At 38.9% G+C, this 18,545-nt stretch overlaps 1 protein-coding gene across 1 annotated transcript in view; it reads right to left on the bottom strand.

Annotated features, from left to right (window-relative positions):
• Positions 1-1,089: 1,089 nt before the first annotated feature.
• Vgll3 (vestigial like family member 3) overlaps positions 1,090-18,545 on the bottom strand; it is a 50,530-nt gene continuing 33,074 nt past the window's right edge. The window contains exon 6 of the mRNA XM_055593342.1: positions 1,090-1,284. Within this exon, the coding sequence (XP_055449317.1) occupies positions 1,090-1,284 (195 nt within the window). The remainder of the gene's footprint in view (positions 1,285-18,545) is intronic.

Raw genomic sequence — 18,545 nt, 5'->3', positions numbered from 1 at the left:
AATGATGGAGACTATGGATACAAGAGATGGCATGGGTTTATAATTAAAAATGCAGCAAAGAGAAAAATTAATGGATAAGATATAGCCAAGTGAAATGTTTGGAAATGAGTTGTGAGAATTCTGCTTAATTGTTGTATTGTTATTGTGTAAAATATTCCCACCCATAAAGTACACAATTAAAAACAGAATGTAGCAATTTAGTCAACATTCTGCATTGTGTGTTGAGAGAGATAGAAAAATTTGAGAAACATTATCAAATGAAAGCATCTACACTACACTAATGTCGTATATAACCAATGGCTGGAAGCAACTGAAAGAAAAAATAAGCTCTTTGATTTGCCGGTCATTGCTACCTCCATAGTCCTAATATTGCCTAATCTTCTCTAAAAGTCAATGCCAATTTCACTTTCTTTTTGTCTTGGGGGCCGTGTGGCATTCACTTCTCAAGCTTTCAATCTTTAAACCAGGTTCTATAACTGAAATAAAAACTTAAACCCATTAACTCTTTTATTTTAAACTTAAACTCATTAACTCTCTAATTTTTTGAGAAATTCATTGCACTTGAAAGAAAACTAAGATCGTGGAAAATGCACTAATTAAAACCTTACATAAATATATTACTTTTCAGTTTATAAAGATGAGGGACAGTCAGCTCTTGGTTGTGTCTGTTTCCTTTCCTAGTACTACTCATTTGAATTCACTACAGAAAATAAAATCATTCAAGTTATGACTTTTGAAACTGCCATGAATGAATGGTTATAAACTAAGAAAATTAGTCAATAGTATCCACAGGTATCATGGCTAAATGCAGGGATTTCCCCCCCCCCCCATTTTGAAGTTTCACATAAGCTCTATTCCTAATTCTTAATATTGGATGGACTATAAAAAGAACCACTTATTGTTCACGAACTTAAATTTTCTTGTTAGTCAACCTCAAAGTCAACAAAGTTAGTCCTTGCTCTGTCCTACTGCTGGAGACCATTTCTTTGGAAGAAAATCAAAGTAATGAAATACCCTTTATTTTGTGACCCTTTAAAAGAAAGTGTACCTTTCAAACTGCTCATATATAACTTCAAACAAAGGGAGCTCTCATAGAATTAAGTCTTCACTGCGATTCAATATAAATACAATGCTGCCAGGTTTGTCTGTGGGAATGGCCACTGCTGTAGGAAGAGTAAGTGTGAAACCCTCGGGGTCCCCTCGGAAGCACAGACACAGCGCTTCGGGGACCCTGCAAAGACTAGCGCTTAAACACTCTGGCCAGTGCCTTTCCGAGAGCAAGTTCTTTAAACAAAACCCAACAGCATTACGACGTTAAAAGACAATACATCCCTCAAAAATATCCCCTCCCTGCTATACCAAACTTCCTGTAATTTCTACAAAAATAGACGAAGATAGAGCTACAAAACGGTTTTCCTGAAGGAATGAGCATTTTCATTTGTTGACTCATCTTCTCCTGACAAGTTGGCTGGTTCAAAAAGAAAAAAAAAAAAAAAAAAAAAAGGAAGAAGAAGAAACAAACAAAACCTAACCAAGGTCCTTGTAAAAGGCAAGTAAAATGACACATTGCACAGCTGACAAAGGCTCAGATGAGGGAAAACAAACAAAAAGGCTTTTCTTCCGTGACTAGGACCCACTTTGCTTTCTCCAGAAAAGGTTCATAGCTAAAGTCAATGGCCTTTTATTTCCTCTTCTCCATCCGTTTTCCCATGTTCCATTGCTGGACTGGAAATCCCAATGGCATCATTTCCCGCGGGCCCATGGATTCAGGCTGCCATATGACATACTAACACCATTCTTCAGTACCAAGCTGATTCTTTGCTCTTGTCCTGATGCTGGAGACCTAAAAATGATAAAGATGGAAAATAATGAAGAACAAGTGTACATAGAGCATTTATCAATGTTCTTGACTTGAAAAATCCTGAGTGCAGAAAACAGAACCCAGACAATCATGAGAAATGACCTAAGGACAATCTATTCTCTAAAAAGGCCCAGGAGCACACTACAGGAAAAGAATTCTGTAGTAGAATAATGCTGTTTATACAAGAGAAATCATTGTTATGTTGTTTTTTCCCCCGTGAGTAGGGAGTGCATTATCAGTTCAATAAAATTAGAAAATTGTGCCTTAAATTTGAGAGGAGATGATAAGGAAAGCAAAAAGAGACATGCTCAACTAGAGGAACATTTAAGCAGTGCTTCAGTTAAAATTTACAGCAACCAGGGCAATGAGAGCATGGACGAATATACGCAGTTGTTTTAAAATTTATTTCATTCAGAGTGGCATCACTGAAAATCACAGTGAGTGGCTAAATATGATTAAAATGTCGAGTTTAGTGCTATTGATAAGCTGGTAAGCCACAGTGACAAGTGCAGACATATATTCTATATTTAATTTACTTCTTTTAACGTCTTTTCCCATAATGAATTTAAAGTGGCTCAGAAAAGTCTAAGGAACATTGCAAGCAAATGAGATTAAATATTAAATTTAAAACAGATACATAAACACACCTAAATTCCAAGTGCTAGGTAATATAGGAAGTTTATTTAAAAGGATATATGAAAATATGAATGTGGCTTGGATCTACTACAGTCATTTAACCAATTTTTGATACAGGCAATTAGCAAGGCAGGTACTGTCTTGCTACCACCTGAACTCAAGTTCCATTTTGTAAGGATTTTCCTTGCCTTTTTTGAGGTATAAGTGACACACACACACACACACACACATGTACACACAGAGAATGTAGATATAAATATTTTGATGTAGATATATATTGACATCATTGGTACCGTCACTTACTTATCATGTCTATAGCCTCTTTCCATGACATTTATTTTTATATTTGAGTCCTTAATTTGGAAGCGTGAACACTCTCAATAAACAAATTTTAAGATATTCAGAACCAAATACCAAAATGTGAAGTAAGGCCTCTGAAAATTGGGTAGAAAGACATGACAATTGTTATGTTAGTACCAGGATCGCAAACTATTTTCTTGACCCTTTGTTTAAAAGTGTTATCAATCTTGGCTAATACTAAAAATTGGAAAACAAAAACAAACAACAGCAAAACAATGACCCAGGATAGTTTTACATTTTGATTGTTACTATCACATTTCAGCCATCACATTTCAGTTGTCCATTCAACTATCAAAGATTTTTTTTATTAAATGATAAGATCATTATAAACAATATCATTAGATGCAGATATTAAGACAACATTCAAAGAGGACAGCATAACATGACAGAGAATAAATAAAAGGAACACAAAAAGCACATCAGCTTTTAGGAGCCAGAAGGATCAAGGACTCCAGAAGAAAACCCACAGAATCAGCAAAGTGGGGCTCACAGGGGCTCATGGAGACTGAACCAACAATAGGGAGCCTACCTGGGTCTGACCTGGGCCCTCTGCGTATATGTTACAGTGTATAGCCTGGTCTTCTTGTGTAAGACCTTACTGAAAGTGGGGAAAAAGGGTCTGTCTCTGACTCTTTTGCCTGCTTTTGGAACCCTTTTGCTCCTATTGGGTTGCCTCTTCAAGGCTTAATATGAGGATATGTGCCTAGTTATACTGCAACTTGATATGCCATGTATGGTTGATAACCTTGGGAGACTTGCCTTTTTCTGAAGAAAAATGGAGGAGTAGTGGATCATGGAAAGAAGGGAAGGGTTGGGTACTAGGAGGAGAGAAAAAAGGGGAAATTGCAGTCAAGATGTAAAAATAAATAAATAAATAAATACGTAAGTAAGTAAGTAAGTAAATAAATAAATAAATAAGAGAATAACTACTAAATAAGTCTCTCTCTCTCCCTCTCTTTTTAAAGCACACCAGGCTACAGAGGAAGCCAATGCAGCAAGTCCTGATGAGACCTGATAGGTTGGGGTCAGATGGAAGGGGAGGAGGGCCACCCCTATCAGTGGACTTGGAGAGGGGTATGGGAATAGATTGAGGAGGGGGAGTGGGACTGGGAGAGTTTGAGGGAGGGGCTAAAGCTGAGATACAAAGTGTAATTAATATAAAAATACATAAAAATTAAAATTAAAATTAAAGCACACCAGAACTCCAAGGCACAGTTTACACACCACAAAGTATGAGATTATAGACAAAGGCAACAGTTTCTGGGTGTCAAAAGAATGGTCTAACTGTTATTTTCTAAGGATACTGGGATTTCACTTGTCTTGAACTTTTACTCCAATTTTAATGAAGAGGAAGAGGAGGATAAAATAGGAGAGGGGAAAAGGAGAAGAAATAAAAAGATCAGGGATGTAAAGCGACACTCAAGTTTGCTTTACTCATTTTCAAGTAACTTTGTTGGTAGAATCATTTGCAACTTGACATAGTCTCTGTGCAGTGACTCATAATCTAAGCCACCTTTACTGACAATTTGTTGACTACATAAATATTTTTTTCATTATTAATACTTCTCATCTTTTAGATGACACAGTATTTCCAGAGCTGAAGACTACATCAATCGATAGAATGTCAGCACTGCAACTCATGAATACTGCTGCAATCATCGAGTGTTTTTTTTTTTAACTTTCAAAATAAAGGCAATCTCAAGTTTGATGTGCAAAGATATATGACTCCCTAAGATCATGTGAATGTTTTGCCATAGCCAAGTATGGAATTACTTAAAGATGGACCCCAAAAAGCAGAAATCATTCTCTCATTATAAATGAATCTCTTCAGTGTTTGGCTCCATAGCTCCGTGTCATCCCTTAGTTCAAAAAATCCAATCCATCTGCCAATCCATGTATAACCTCACAGGTATTAAATAACTATTGGATCCTGACTGTTTAGCTGCTTCTTAGCGGAAAGACATAAATCAAGTCTTTGCCTTAATTTCCAGCCATCGATTTCTGTAAATTTCAAAATAAATAGAGCTAGTTTGAAATAGAGCAATGACAAATGACTGTTATGCTGTATCACAAAAACAGGGCTGCCATTTTTCTAGTAAAGACAATTGCTAATGGTGATTCGGGATGCTGAAGAGCAAGCCACTTAGTGTTTGCTCAACATGATGAAGAAAGACGACATTGTTAATTATGATCCTTATATGGTCTACATACATGTGCAATTTTCCAAAATTTCTTTGTCATAATAGACTATCCTCTGCCACAAACTTCGCTCCAAATGGGACTCTTTGCCAATCAAATGTATATGAAAGTAGGTCCTAACACATCCAGGATTTCCACTGGCTGACAGAAATCATCAGGTTTGCTTATATTGTGTTAATAATTTCATTTTGGTTTTATTCTTCAGTCCATAATATATTTTAGTAGAAAAAAATGAAAAGCATAAGAACAAGGCTAGCTAATGTTCTTTGGGTTTAGAGTTTTACATTCACATACAGTACAGGGAACTTTGCATGAAATCACTGACTTAATCTGCTCCATTGTGCTCTAAATAATACACATTTTACTCAATAAGAATGCAGAATTTAGGGGAAGCAATGAAAGAGGCAGGTTCGTAAAGAGGGGTTCTGATGTTAGAGACTATGTCTTAATGACAGCGTATATGTATACCTTAAGTGAACTGTTTTGGTTGTAAGTTATGGCAGGAGGATCCTAGCCACACTTGACTAACCCCCACATAAAACAGTCTCTAACAAAATTAGTTCACAAAAATACTAATCAATTTTCATATTCTTCTTTTACCTGTATAGTGTGTGTGTGTGTGTGTGTGTGTGTGCATGTGTGTGTGCGCGTGCGCATCATATCAAGGCTAAAACCATATCAAGGCTAACAAAATGAGTCTCTTGATAATTTTAACAACTACAAATTAACAAATTTAACAATTACATTAACTTGAAATTTATTTCTAAAATACAATAAAGTCATACTGTAGTCTGTTATGCTTTAGACCATTGCACTGGTGTAATAGGAAATGTCACATCAACTAATGGACTCTTCTATGCTTATTTGTAACATAATTGCTCCAGACTCATCCGCTTCCCTAGTGTGTACGTCTTAAAAACAGAGAACATTTGACTCATGGTGTTTGCTTGCTTATTATAAATCAGAAGTAAACCAGGAAACAAAGATATCACATTATTGACTTCAGAGTTTGAAGGTGACATGCTCTCAGGAAAAGAGCCTAAAAGAAATTAAAAGCTCAGAGATACATTTCCTCACTTCAGTTCCAATACCAACACCACCTGATCGCCACAGAAGAGAGAGAGAAAAAAAAATATCCGTACCCAAGCAAACAAACTTGGAATAATTAGGAATGTGAGAAAAATCTGGTCACATAAGAGGATCACAGTTTGCTTTCATTTCAGAATGTGTGAGTCTGGCAGTCAGTCTGTTCAGGATGTTCAAACAAATGCTACAAACTGGGTAGCTGATTAACAGCAAAGATTACTCTAGCACCATTGTAGAGGCTCAAATCTAAGATCAGGACATTAAAAGAGTTGGTGTTGGATGAAAGCTCGCTTTCTGATTCATAGAGATTCCTTCTCATCATCTCTTAAAATAGAAAGGGTTTTGGTGTGTGGGTGTGGGTTTGTGTTTACTCAAGCCCTTTAGGAGAAAATCGATCCCATTTCTAAGGACTCAGCTCCTGTCACTTATCCATCCTCCAAAGGCCGCATTAATACCAACACCTTAAGAGGAAAATTTCGACACAAACTTTGAAGAGGGCTCCAACATCCAGATCACCACACTGAGAGAATCTTACAAGGATGTTACTAGGACCACATTCCCTACTCCAGAGGGAAAGAAAAATCTAAATTTCAAGAGGTAATGGTTTCACAAGTTGGTATCTGGCAAAGTTATAGATAAAAGACTCAGAAGAGCAGCTACATGTATGCAAACATGAGAAGCCTAAAGCCTTCCCCCTCCCTAACTTCCTTCAACTCCAAGACATTTTGTGGAAATATCCTGAAGCTCTCCAAAAGTCCCAGGAAAGGAACAGGAGTTGGCTCAGAGGAGATTCTGTTGAATCTACTAGAACATCTATACTCTGCAGTGGAAAAGATGGCCTGGGCATCTCTGGATGAGCATCTGGGAGGGATCACGAATGAAAAGTAAGCTTGCTTCCAAGTTTAATAAACAATGCAGAATGCATAAAGGAAAAGGTGGCAGAGGGGAAGATTTGAAAACGGGCAGATTAGGAACACCAAAAAGCAGGTTGCAAGCTACTAATCAGATGTCTGTATAACTTTCTAGGACTAAGAGTTAAATACCATGGAGAGGATGAAGCAATAACTTGAGTAACTTGGGGGAATAGCTAAAGACACCAAGTCCCACCCTAGCTGAGGAGCTACTGCCACTGAGATCTCCCTGGAAGAGTTAGCTTTTCTTAACAGTGTGTCTGCTGGTAGGGCTAATGCACTCCAGCAGATGGCCATACACCTCAGAGTGCAAAGGTAGCATTAACAGGATTTGACAGGACTTTTTAAAATGAGCACACAGAGTTGGGTGCTACTAAATGCGATTTGGATCTTGAAGGAGATGGAGGAGGGAATTGAATATGATCAAACTACAACCTTCCCCCACTTGACAGAAAGAAAAATGAGCACAGAAATATTTAAGAGACACACATGTGCATTTCCATGAGGCTCTGAACTTAACACTGCAAATGATAACATAAACTCATCTGTTTGCCTGAGGCTTGGGTAATAAGGTTAAATGCAAGTTAAGGCTTTCTAAGGAAGATCCATGTGGACATAGCACCTTCCTATTAACTTTGAGGAGAGAATGAAGAATGCATTCCCATTTGGGCAACTGAAATGTAATTTCAGGTGAATATCAAAACAGATCATGTCTAATCACCATACTTCTTTATAACTTCGAACACAAATTGTTTTAATCTCAAAATCCACAGAATTCTTATTCTACAACCATTATCAATAGTATTTAGAGAGTAAAAGTTCTAAGCAATACTCTTTTTCCACCACTGTGCTCAATATATTTAAAGTTTAAGATCACCAAGTAGAGAAATGGGTGGGGCAAGATGGCGGCGCCGGGAGGACTCTCATTCTGAGGAGCAGCACAGCAGGATTGGCACAGTGACCAGCAATCAGAACTCGCGGCCATAAAGCACAAGTGATTGTGTTTCACAGGTGAGAGGATACCCCACGGTGGGGGATTCAATCAGCTTTAACTCACCCGGCTAAACTGCAGAAGAGATCTTGGTTCCTCCAGGCGCTTGGTCACCAGCCCAGAGCTACACTCCAGTGTGATCTGGTCACGGTCCCAGACTGAACTGTGGGCCCACAACACCATAGACTGGATTTTCCAGTCGAGAGATAACCCCACGGAGCAGGAAACAATTGGGACCGACCTCAGGTTACCCAGACATCCCCTAGAAAAGACTTGGGTTCCGCGGGTACCCCAAGAGCCAGCCCGGACACAGAGCTGGGACCCAGGCGCCTGCACAGAGCCCTGCCTGCGCGCCTGATTCACCGCCTCAGAAAGAACTGTGGGCACCAGGGCACCAGGGCACCAGGGCACCAGACTGCGTGTCTCTGGCAGGAGGAAACCCCAGCGGAGGGGGTCAGCAGATATAAAGCTTAGGACACCCAGCACCAAAACACTTCCTGGACTCACGCAGACTCTAGTGCAGGCAGGAGCGCTGTGCTCTGCCGCCATTATTGAGTTCCCCTAGGGCACTGGGACACACAGCTGCATCCTCAGACCTACAAAAGCCAGAGAGCCATTACAACAGCCCTCAGATACTCTGCCAAGGATCAACCAGTTATCCCTAGCTAGACTGTCAAAACTGTGGGAATCCCTGGTCCATCAAGAGGGCTGCACCCACAGCATCTGGACCAGAGCAGTGCCTGCAGCCGCCATCCCAGACAGAGACACACAGCTTCTGGTTCAGAGTGAGGCACCCAGCCTCCAGACCAGTACAGTGCCCCCAGGCACCAACTCAACCTAGGTGCACATTCTCCAGGTCAAGAGCAGAGCAATCAGCCTCTGGCCCAGAGACTTGCTGAGTGCACCTCCCACTTTCCCTGACAGAACTGTGCGCCCCAGGATAACAGACTGAGGTACCCTGTTGGGAGAAAACCCCACAGCTAGGGAATCAGCAGGTTCTTCAAGAGGACTGTACATGGAAATTTAGTGAGCAGTAGCTCACTAAATTTATAACAAGAAACCCAGCAGTGGGGCAGATGTCTTGAGAAATTCTATGGGTAAGGGGAGATTCCCCCCCTGCCTAACATAGACCACAGCTACTACTCAGGGCTATAAACCTGAGGTGAGCAGTGGCAACTCCGGAGAAACACTGGCCATACAGTGACCATAACCAAAAAGCAGAGAAGGACTCCTTCAGGAAAAATCATCTTCCAGCCAAGGGGATAACCCTACCTCAGGACTCCAGGAAGCACAGAAACTAACAGCCAACACCTAAATCAGCCCAATGAGTAGAGGTCAGCATAAAGGCTCAACCAACAAAAGACAGAGCAATATGGCATCTCCAGAACCCAGCCATCCAGGGGCAAACAGCCCTGAACAATGCAGCATAATAGAAAATCAAGAGGATGACCTTACATCTATGTTGATGAAGAGGATAATAGAGGAAACAAACAAAATACGTAAAGAATTAGAGGAAGATAAAACCAAACAGATCATGGCTATCCATAAAGAAATGGAGGAAGATAAAGACAAGCAGATTAGGACCATCCGTGGAGAAATATGGAAAGATGCAGCCAAACAGCTAGTGGCCTTCAGAGAAGAAATAATTAACTCACCAAAAGAAATAAAAGAGACAGAGTTGAAGGAACTAAAAGAAAAAGAGGAAAATACAAGCAGACAGGTGAAGGAAGTAAACAAAACAACTCAAGACCTGAAGATAGAACTAGAAAAATTAAAGAAAACACAAATGGAGGAAATAATGGAGAGGAAGAATTTAGGGAAGAAAACAGGAACTACAGAGGTAAGCATAACCAACAGAATACAAGAAATGGAAGAAAGAATCTCAGGTGTAGAAGATACAATGGAAGAAATCGATGTATCTGTCAAAGAAAATGTTAAATCCAAAAAATTCCTGACACAGACCGTCCAAGATATCCAAGATAATATGAAAAGACAAAACCTAAGAATAATAGGAATAGAGGAAAAAGAAGACTTCCTTCTCCAAGGCCCAGAAAATATTTTCAACAAAATCATTGAAGAAAATTTCCCCAAGTTAAAGGAGAAGACAATAAGAATACATGAGGCCTACAGGACACCCAACAAATTTGACCAGAAAAGAAAATCCTCCTGCCACATAATAATTAAAACAGTAAGTATACAGAACAAAGAAAAAAATACAAAAAGCTGCAAGGGAAAAAGGCCAAGTAACATATAATGGCAAACCCATTAGAATCACACCTGACTTTTCAACAGAGACTATGAAAGCCAGAAGGGCCTGAGCGGATATCATGCAGACCATAAGAGGACACAGATGTCAACCCAGGCTACTATACCCTGCAAAACTCTCAGTCCTCATAGACGGAGAAAACAAGATATTCAATGACAAAAACAAATTTCAACAACACCTACACACAAATCCAGCATTACAGAAGACACTGGAAGGGAAAATATAACCCAAGAAAATTAGCTTCTGTCAAGAAAACACAGGAAATAATTAACCTTACTACAGCAAAACAAAAAGAATCCAAGCACACAACCTTATGAACACAGGCAACATCAATATCAAAGGATCTAACAGCCACTGGTCATTAATCTCTCTCAACATCAATGGACTCAACTCACCAGTAAAAAGACACAGATTAACAGAATGGATACGTAAACAAAACCCAGCAATCTGTTGCATACAAGAAACACACCTAAGACACAAAGATAGACATTACCTGAGGATAAAAGGTTGGAAGACGACTTTCCAAGCAAATGGACACAAGAAACAAGCAGGAGTAGCCATTATAATATCTGATAAAATAGACTTTCAACCAAAATTAATAAAAACACCTGGGGAAGGACACTTCATACTCATCAAGGGAAAATTCCACCAGGAAGACATCACAATCCTGAACATCTATGCCCCAAATAAAAGAGCACCCACATTTGTAAAAGAAACATTGATAAAATTTAAACCACATATAGATCCCCACACATTGATAGTGGGAGATATCAACACCCCACTCTCAACAAAAGACAGGTCAACAAAACAGAAATTAAACAAAGAAACAATATCTCTGACAGAGGTCATGAATCAAATGGACCTCACAGACATTTACAGAACTTTACACCCAAACACAAAAGAATTTACCTTCTTCTCAGCACCTCATGGAATCTTCTCCAAAACAGACCATATAGTTGGTCACAAAGCAAGCCTCAACAGATACAAGAAGACTGAAATAATCCCTTGTATCCTGTCTGATCACCATGGAATAAAGCTGGATTTCAACAACAACAGAAATAGCAAAAAGCCTACACACACATGGAAACTGAACAACTTGTTCCTAAATGACAGCTGGGTCAAGGAAGAAATAAAGGAAGAAATTAATGTCTTTCTAGAACTCAATGAAAATGAAGACACAACATACCCAAACTTGTGGGACACAATGAAAGCAGTGCTAAGAGGAAAGTTCATAGCACTAAGTGCCTTCAAGAAGAAATTCGAGACAGCTCATTCAAGCAACTTAATGGCCCACTTAAAAACCCTAGAAAAAGAAGAAGCAGACACACCAAAAAGGAGTAGACAGCTGGAAATAATCAAACACAGGGCTGAAATCAATCAATTAGAAACAAATGAAATAATTCAAAGAATCAATGAAACCAAGAGCTGGTTCTTTGAGAAAATCAACAAGATCGACAAACCCTTAGCCAAGCTAACTAAAATGGAGAGAGACACCACCCAAATCACCAAAATCAGAAATGAAAAGGGGGACATAACTACAGACACTGAGGAAATCCAAACAATGATTAGGACTTACTTCAAAAGTCTATATGCCACAAAATTTGAAAACCTAAATGAAATGGACAATTTTCTTGATCGATTTGACTTATCAAAGCTGAATCAGGACCAGGTAAATCAATTAAATAGTCCTATATCCCCCAAAGAAATAGAAGCAGTCATCAAAAGTCTCCCATCCAAAAAAAGCCCATGACCAGATGGCTTCGGCGCAGAATTCTACCAGACCTTCAAAGAAGAGCTAACTCCAATTCTCTTCAAACTATTCCACAAAATAGAAACAGAAGGAACATTACCAAACTCATTCTATGAAGCCACAATCACCTTGGTACCTAAACCTCACAAAGACTCAACAAAGAAAGAGAATTTCAGGCCAATCTCCCTTATGAACATTGATGCAAAAATACTTAACAAAATACTTGCAAACCGAATCCAAGAATACATCAAAGATATTATCCACTATGACCAAGTAGGCTTCATCCCAGGTATGCAGGGGTGGTTCAATATATGGAAATCCATCAATGTGATCCACCATATTAACAAACTGAAAGAAAAAAACTACATGATAATCTCCCTAGATGGTGAAAAAGCATTTGACAAAATCCAACATCGATTCATGTTTAAAGTACTGGAGAGATCAGGGATTCAAGGCACATATCTAAACATAAGAAAGGCGATATACAGCAAGCCTATAGCCAACATCAAGCTGAACGGAGAGAAACTTAAAACGATCCCACTGAAATCAGGGACGAGACAAGGCTGCCCACTCTCTCCATATCTCTTCAACATAGTGCTGGAAGTCTTTGCTAGAGCAATAAGACAGTTGAAGGAGATCAAGGAAATAACAGATTGGAAAGGAAGAAGTCAAATTATCACTATTTGCAGATGATATGTTAGTATACGAGAGTGACCCCAAAAACTCTACCAGGGAACTCCTACAGCTGATAAACACCTTCAGCAAAGTGGCCAGATACAAAATTAACTCAAAAAAAAAAAAAATCAGTAGCACTCCTGTATACAAAAGACAAATGGGCTGAGAAAGAAATTAGAGAAACAACATCCTTCACAATAGCCACAAATGACATAAAGTACCTTGGTGTAACCCTAAACAAGCAAGTCAAAAACTTGTATGAAAAAAATTTCAAGTCTCTGAAGAAAGAATTAGAAGAAGATATGAGAAGATGGAAAGATCTCCCATGCTCATGGCTTGGCAGGATTAACATAGTAAAAATGGCCATCTTACCAAAAGCAATCTACAGATTTAATGCAATTCCCATCAAATTGCCAACACAGTTCTTTACAGACCTGGAAAGAAAAATTCTCAACTTCGTGTGGAATAACAAGAAACCAAGAATTGCTAAAACAATCCTCTACAATAAAAGATCTTCTGGAGATATCTCCATCCCTGATCTCAAGCTGTACTATAGAGCAACAGTTATAAAAACTGCATGGTACTGGCATAGAAACAGAATGGTGGATCAATGGAACGGAACAGAATATCCAGAAATAAACCCAAACACTTATGGACACCTGATTTTTGACAAAGATGCCAAAATCATACAATGGAAAAAAGTTAGCATCTTCAAGAAATGGTGCTGGTCCAACTGGATGTCTACATGTAGAAAAATGAAAATAGATCTATACTTATCACCCTGCACAAAACTGAAGTCCAAGTGGATCAAAGACCTCAACATAAAACCAGACACATTAAATCGGCTAGAAAAAAAAAAAGTGGGGAATACTCTAGAAATCATTGGTACAGGAGAAAACTTCCTGAACAGAACACCAACAGCACAGGCTCTAAGAGCAACAATCAATAAATGGGACCTCATGAAACTGAAAAGCTTCTGTAAAGCAAAGGACACAGTCATCAAAACAAAGTGACTGCCTACAGATTGGGAAAGAATCATCACCAACCCTTTATCTGACAGAAGACTCATATCCAATATATATAAAGAACTAAACAAGCTGAAAAGCAATAAACCAAGTAATCCACTTAAAAAATGGGGAACAGAGCTAAAGAGAGAATTCTCTGTAGAGGAATATCGAATGGCAGAGAAGCACTTAAAGAAATGCTCAAACTCATTAGCCATTAGGGAAATGCAAATCAAAACAACCCTGAGATTTCACCTTACACCCATCAGAATGGCCAAGATGAAAAACTCAAGGGACAACACATGCTGGAGAGGTTGTGGAGAAAGGGGAACCCTTCTCCACTGCTGGTGGGAATGTAAACTGGTACAACCACTCTGAAAATCAATCTGGCGCTTTCTCAGACAACTAGGAATAGCACTTCCTCAAGATCCAGCCATACCACTCCTAGGCATATACCCAAAAGAGGCTCAAGTACACAAAAAGGACATTTGCTCAACCATGTTTGTAGCAGCTTTATTTGTAATAGCCAGAAGCTGGAAACAACCCAGATGCCCCTCAACTGAAGAATGGATGCAGAAACTGTGGTACATCTATACAATGGAGTATTACTCAGCAATAAAAAATAAGGAAATCATGAAATTTGCAGGTAAATGGTGGGACCTGGAAAGGATCATCCTGAGTGAGTTGTCCCAGAAGCATGGTATATACTCACTCATATAAACATACAACATAGAATAAACCCACTAAAATCTGTACATCTAAACATACTAAGCAAAAGAGAGGACCTTAACTAAAATGCTCAATCCCCATCCTGAAAGGCAAAGAGGATGGACATCAGAAAAAAAAGAAAATAGGAAACAACCTCAAAACCTGCTACAGAGGGCCTCTGAAAGTTTCTGCAGTATAGACTGTCAAAGCAGATGCTGAGCCTGATGGCCAACTGATGGGCAGAGTGAATGGAATTCTATGTAAGAAGTGGGAAATAGTAAGAGCTGGAGGGGACAGGAACTCCACAAGGAGATCAACAGAACAAGATAATTTGAAAACAGGGAACTTCCCAGAAAATCATACTCCAACCAAGGACTATTCGTGGAGATGACCTGGAACCCCTGCACAGGTGTAGCCCATGGCAGTTCAGTGTCCAAGTGGGTTACATAGTAATGGGAAGAGGGACTGCCTCTGACATAATCTGATTGGCCTGCTCGTTGATCACTTCCCCCTGAGTGGGGAGCAGCCTTACCAGGCCACAGTAAAGGACAATGCAGCCACTTTTGATGAGAACTGATAGACTAAGATCAGAAAGAAGAGGAGAACCTCCCCTATCAGTGGACTTGGGGAGTGGCAAGCATGCAGAAAGGGGAGAGAGGGTGGGATCGGGAGGGGAGGAGGGAGGGCCTTATGGGGTGATACAAAATGAATAAAGTGTAATTAATAAAAAATTTTAAAAAAAAGAAATAAAAAAAAAGTCCTTTCACAAAAAAAAAAAAAAAAAAAAAAAAAAAAAAAAAAAAAAAAAAAAAAAGATCACCAAGTAACCAACCACTGTTTACAGTGCAGATTAGTGCAGGAACAGCATCGTCTTGTGAAAATGCACACAAACCTTTATTCGTTTGGGAGACCTCAAGGCCAGCGTCCTATGGTGTGATAGCCCTCAACAGATGGACATAATTTGCCAACATATGCATATACACATAAATACGCATTAAAAACTCCTTGAAAACATATTATAGCTGAAGCTACATTCACAGTCAGTTACACTTACTTATTAAATTGTGGTGCCTAAATGTGCTCAAGATGACTGTAACACTCACTTTTTAAAAGATATTTATTACCATCATTATAGATTTAATATATCTAATTGTTTGCATTTTCATTATTTCACTATTAATGAATATGGAAAACAGGTGATTATAATTTATTCTCCATTTCATCTTTGGCCAAATTTTAATATTAAAGCTCACCTTGATTCCTGTGAGTTTTTGTGCATTCGATATGAGTATACTTTATAACGTGTTATACGAATTTTTGTCTATTTGATTACTTGACTTCATACTTAATACATAAGTGACTGAAAATTTTTTAAAGTTGTTAAAAATATGATTCATATTTCTTAAGCCAAATATGAAGTTAAATTTAGTCTCATGGTTACAAATCTTGCACATTCATAATGAGTGATGCCTCACCATGGAAGTACAGGACTTACTACCAAAAGAAGACCTTTCTGCATATAGAGACATTTTTTTGAATCTACTTAAAAATCTCCACAGAAACAGTACTGTCAGGAACAATGAGGTGAAAACTGCCTGAACTTGCCAAGATGTCTTTACTTTCAAAAGAAGAGTAGACATGTAAAACCCATCAAACCTGAATTTTCTTTTAGACCGTAATTTACTATGTTAAGGTAATGAGGGCAACACCTGCACACCTGAGGCAAACACTGGAGGTGACAAGCCATTTACAGCCAGGTGTTTCCCGTTGCTCCTGTTTTCCCAGGCCAAGACAACAAGCCACAGTAGTCAGTTTACCATCTTAGAGCCTTCCTTGCTCCAACATCACAAACTCTGCTGCGCAGGGGCCCTCTAGCCTTTCTTTGCCTTTGGCATCTGTTCCAGTGTCCAGCTGGACAGAAATCTGGCAGGTACTTATGGCATCACAAATGTGAGGCAATCATTACAAAACTGAACTTATGACAAACAGAAATTATACATCACAGCGATTGGTAGTTTCTTTCTTATGGTAATGGGCATACTGGGTTCTCAGCTTGAACATCAACGTGATTGATCACCTCTTGGGTGATAAAATCTTGGGATCATGATAACTGCTTAGCAGTCCAGGAAAGTCATTTCAAGAGCGCATATAAAGACATTTTACACACGGGGATAAAAATTAACAAAAGAAGGAAGAATGAAATGAAATATTCTTCTGTAAATTCTCTACAAACTACAGGCTTTGTCCCAGAACTAAAAGCAAGACCAAAGGGGGAAAGAAGTTTGGATTACTTATTATAACTAAAACCACACGTTATGATGCTCTCAAGAGATTCTAACTATCCAGACATCTGTTGGATAGCACATGCAGATGGTGCCAAACATGCATCTTTAAAGAGATTTCTAGGTTTGGCCATGACAGCTTTATGATTCAGAAAACAGATAATCCAACCAGAGGAAGAGTGTGAGGCCCCCACTGCCCCAAAAGAGAGAACTTCGTATCTGGGAGTATGAATTATTAAAAGATTCCAAAATTTGAAAATTAGATTAGAACTGCTGAAATACAAGTATATTTTAATGGGAATATGATTTAAGTCCTCAATCTCTCTGTTGAAGCAAAATGTATTAGAAGAGACTCAGCCGTGGAATGCATGTGTTTCCATTCCTGTGGTGACATCAGCAGGATTTTCTGCCTTTTTGTGACCTGGACCCAAATGTGCTTTCTGACATGTTTCAGAAGAGTCTATTCAATCTTGACAAATGTAAATAGGGCTCCAGAGATCCCGAAGGTTCTAGGTGCCACTCAATACAGCACAAGCAAAGCCAGCAGGACACAAGTGTTAGAACATATGCCTGTGCTTTCAAAGAATGAACTTTAATCTCCCAAATATCAATTTGTATCCACAAGAAAAAAATGGCAATTTTTGCCTCTTATCAGCTCTTTGCAAGACTTTTTTGGCAAGTCATCTTTTCACTAAGGAATTCAGAACATATTGGCAACAGACAACTGTTTGTGAAACCTTATATTGCTGATAAATAGCTGAAAGGAAATAAAGATAGCTGTAAATTCCTCAGGCCACAGAGAATTCTTTTCCATAATCTTCCTAGCCTACTTAAAAGCTGATGCAAAATTGGCTGAGAATGAATTCTGAAACAGCCTTCTTCATTTGAGCTGTTCCTTCAGATGTTTTCCTATGTGAGCTATGAGGAACAGCACAGCAATAGTGAAAAATTATTTGCTAATACACAAAAATGCTGACCCACGAAGCACACATTTCAATATGTACATGGCTTTCCACTGAAACACAAGAAATGAATATGTTTTGTTTTTTTAACCTACACAGCTTCCTTCACCAAAAGCACATCTGAGTTTTTGCAGTAATCATAACACAATTTGAAAACTTCTCAAACTCCCAGCAGCAGATACTGGAAAAACAACACCTTGGGAAACAGTTGAAGAGTTTCTAAACATACAGAATTGATACAATAACTTCCTGTTTGATTAGTACATGTTGTGTACCGGTCAAAATATCACATTGTCTTCTTAGATAGGTATAATTATTTAAGCAGGCCTGTGTTTTTGTTTGTTTTGTTTTGTTTTTCTGTAATAAGAGAAAAGGTGCTGGGAAGTGGTGGCACCTACCTTTAATCTTAATACTTGGGATGCAGAAGCAGGCATGTATCTGGGCATTCAAGACTAGCCTGGTCCACAGAGTGAGTTCCAGGACAGTCAAAGCTACACATAAGGAAACCCTGTCTCAAGAAACCAAAAAGAAAGAAAGAAAAAAAGATAAAAAGATAATTGTGCTTGTAGTTTGGAGAGATATGTCAGAAGCAGTAGATGCCATATAATTCATACAGCAATCCTTAAGTTGACTAAGTTTTGAAACTCAGTTGCAAGATTAATGTTAAGATGGAAAATGCAGCAGGGTGTGGTGGCTCACGCCTGTCATCCCGGCACTCAAGGAGGCAGAGGCGGGAGGATCATGTGAGTCTGAGGCCAGCCTGGTCTACAAAGTGAGTCCAGGACAGCCAAGGCGAATTTTCATTTTCTGCCCAAGCAATACAAAAAAAAAAAAATCCACTGATTTCTAAACAC

The sequence above is a fragment of the Psammomys obesus genome, unplaced genomic scaffold (genome assembly GCF_907164565.1).
Source record: "Psammomys obesus unplaced genomic scaffold, mPsaObe1.curated_primary_1811, whole genome shotgun sequence".
NCBI lineage: Eukaryota > Metazoa > Chordata > Mammalia > Rodentia > Muridae > Psammomys > Psammomys obesus.
This window is presented reverse-complemented; position numbering and strand designations above follow the sequence as displayed.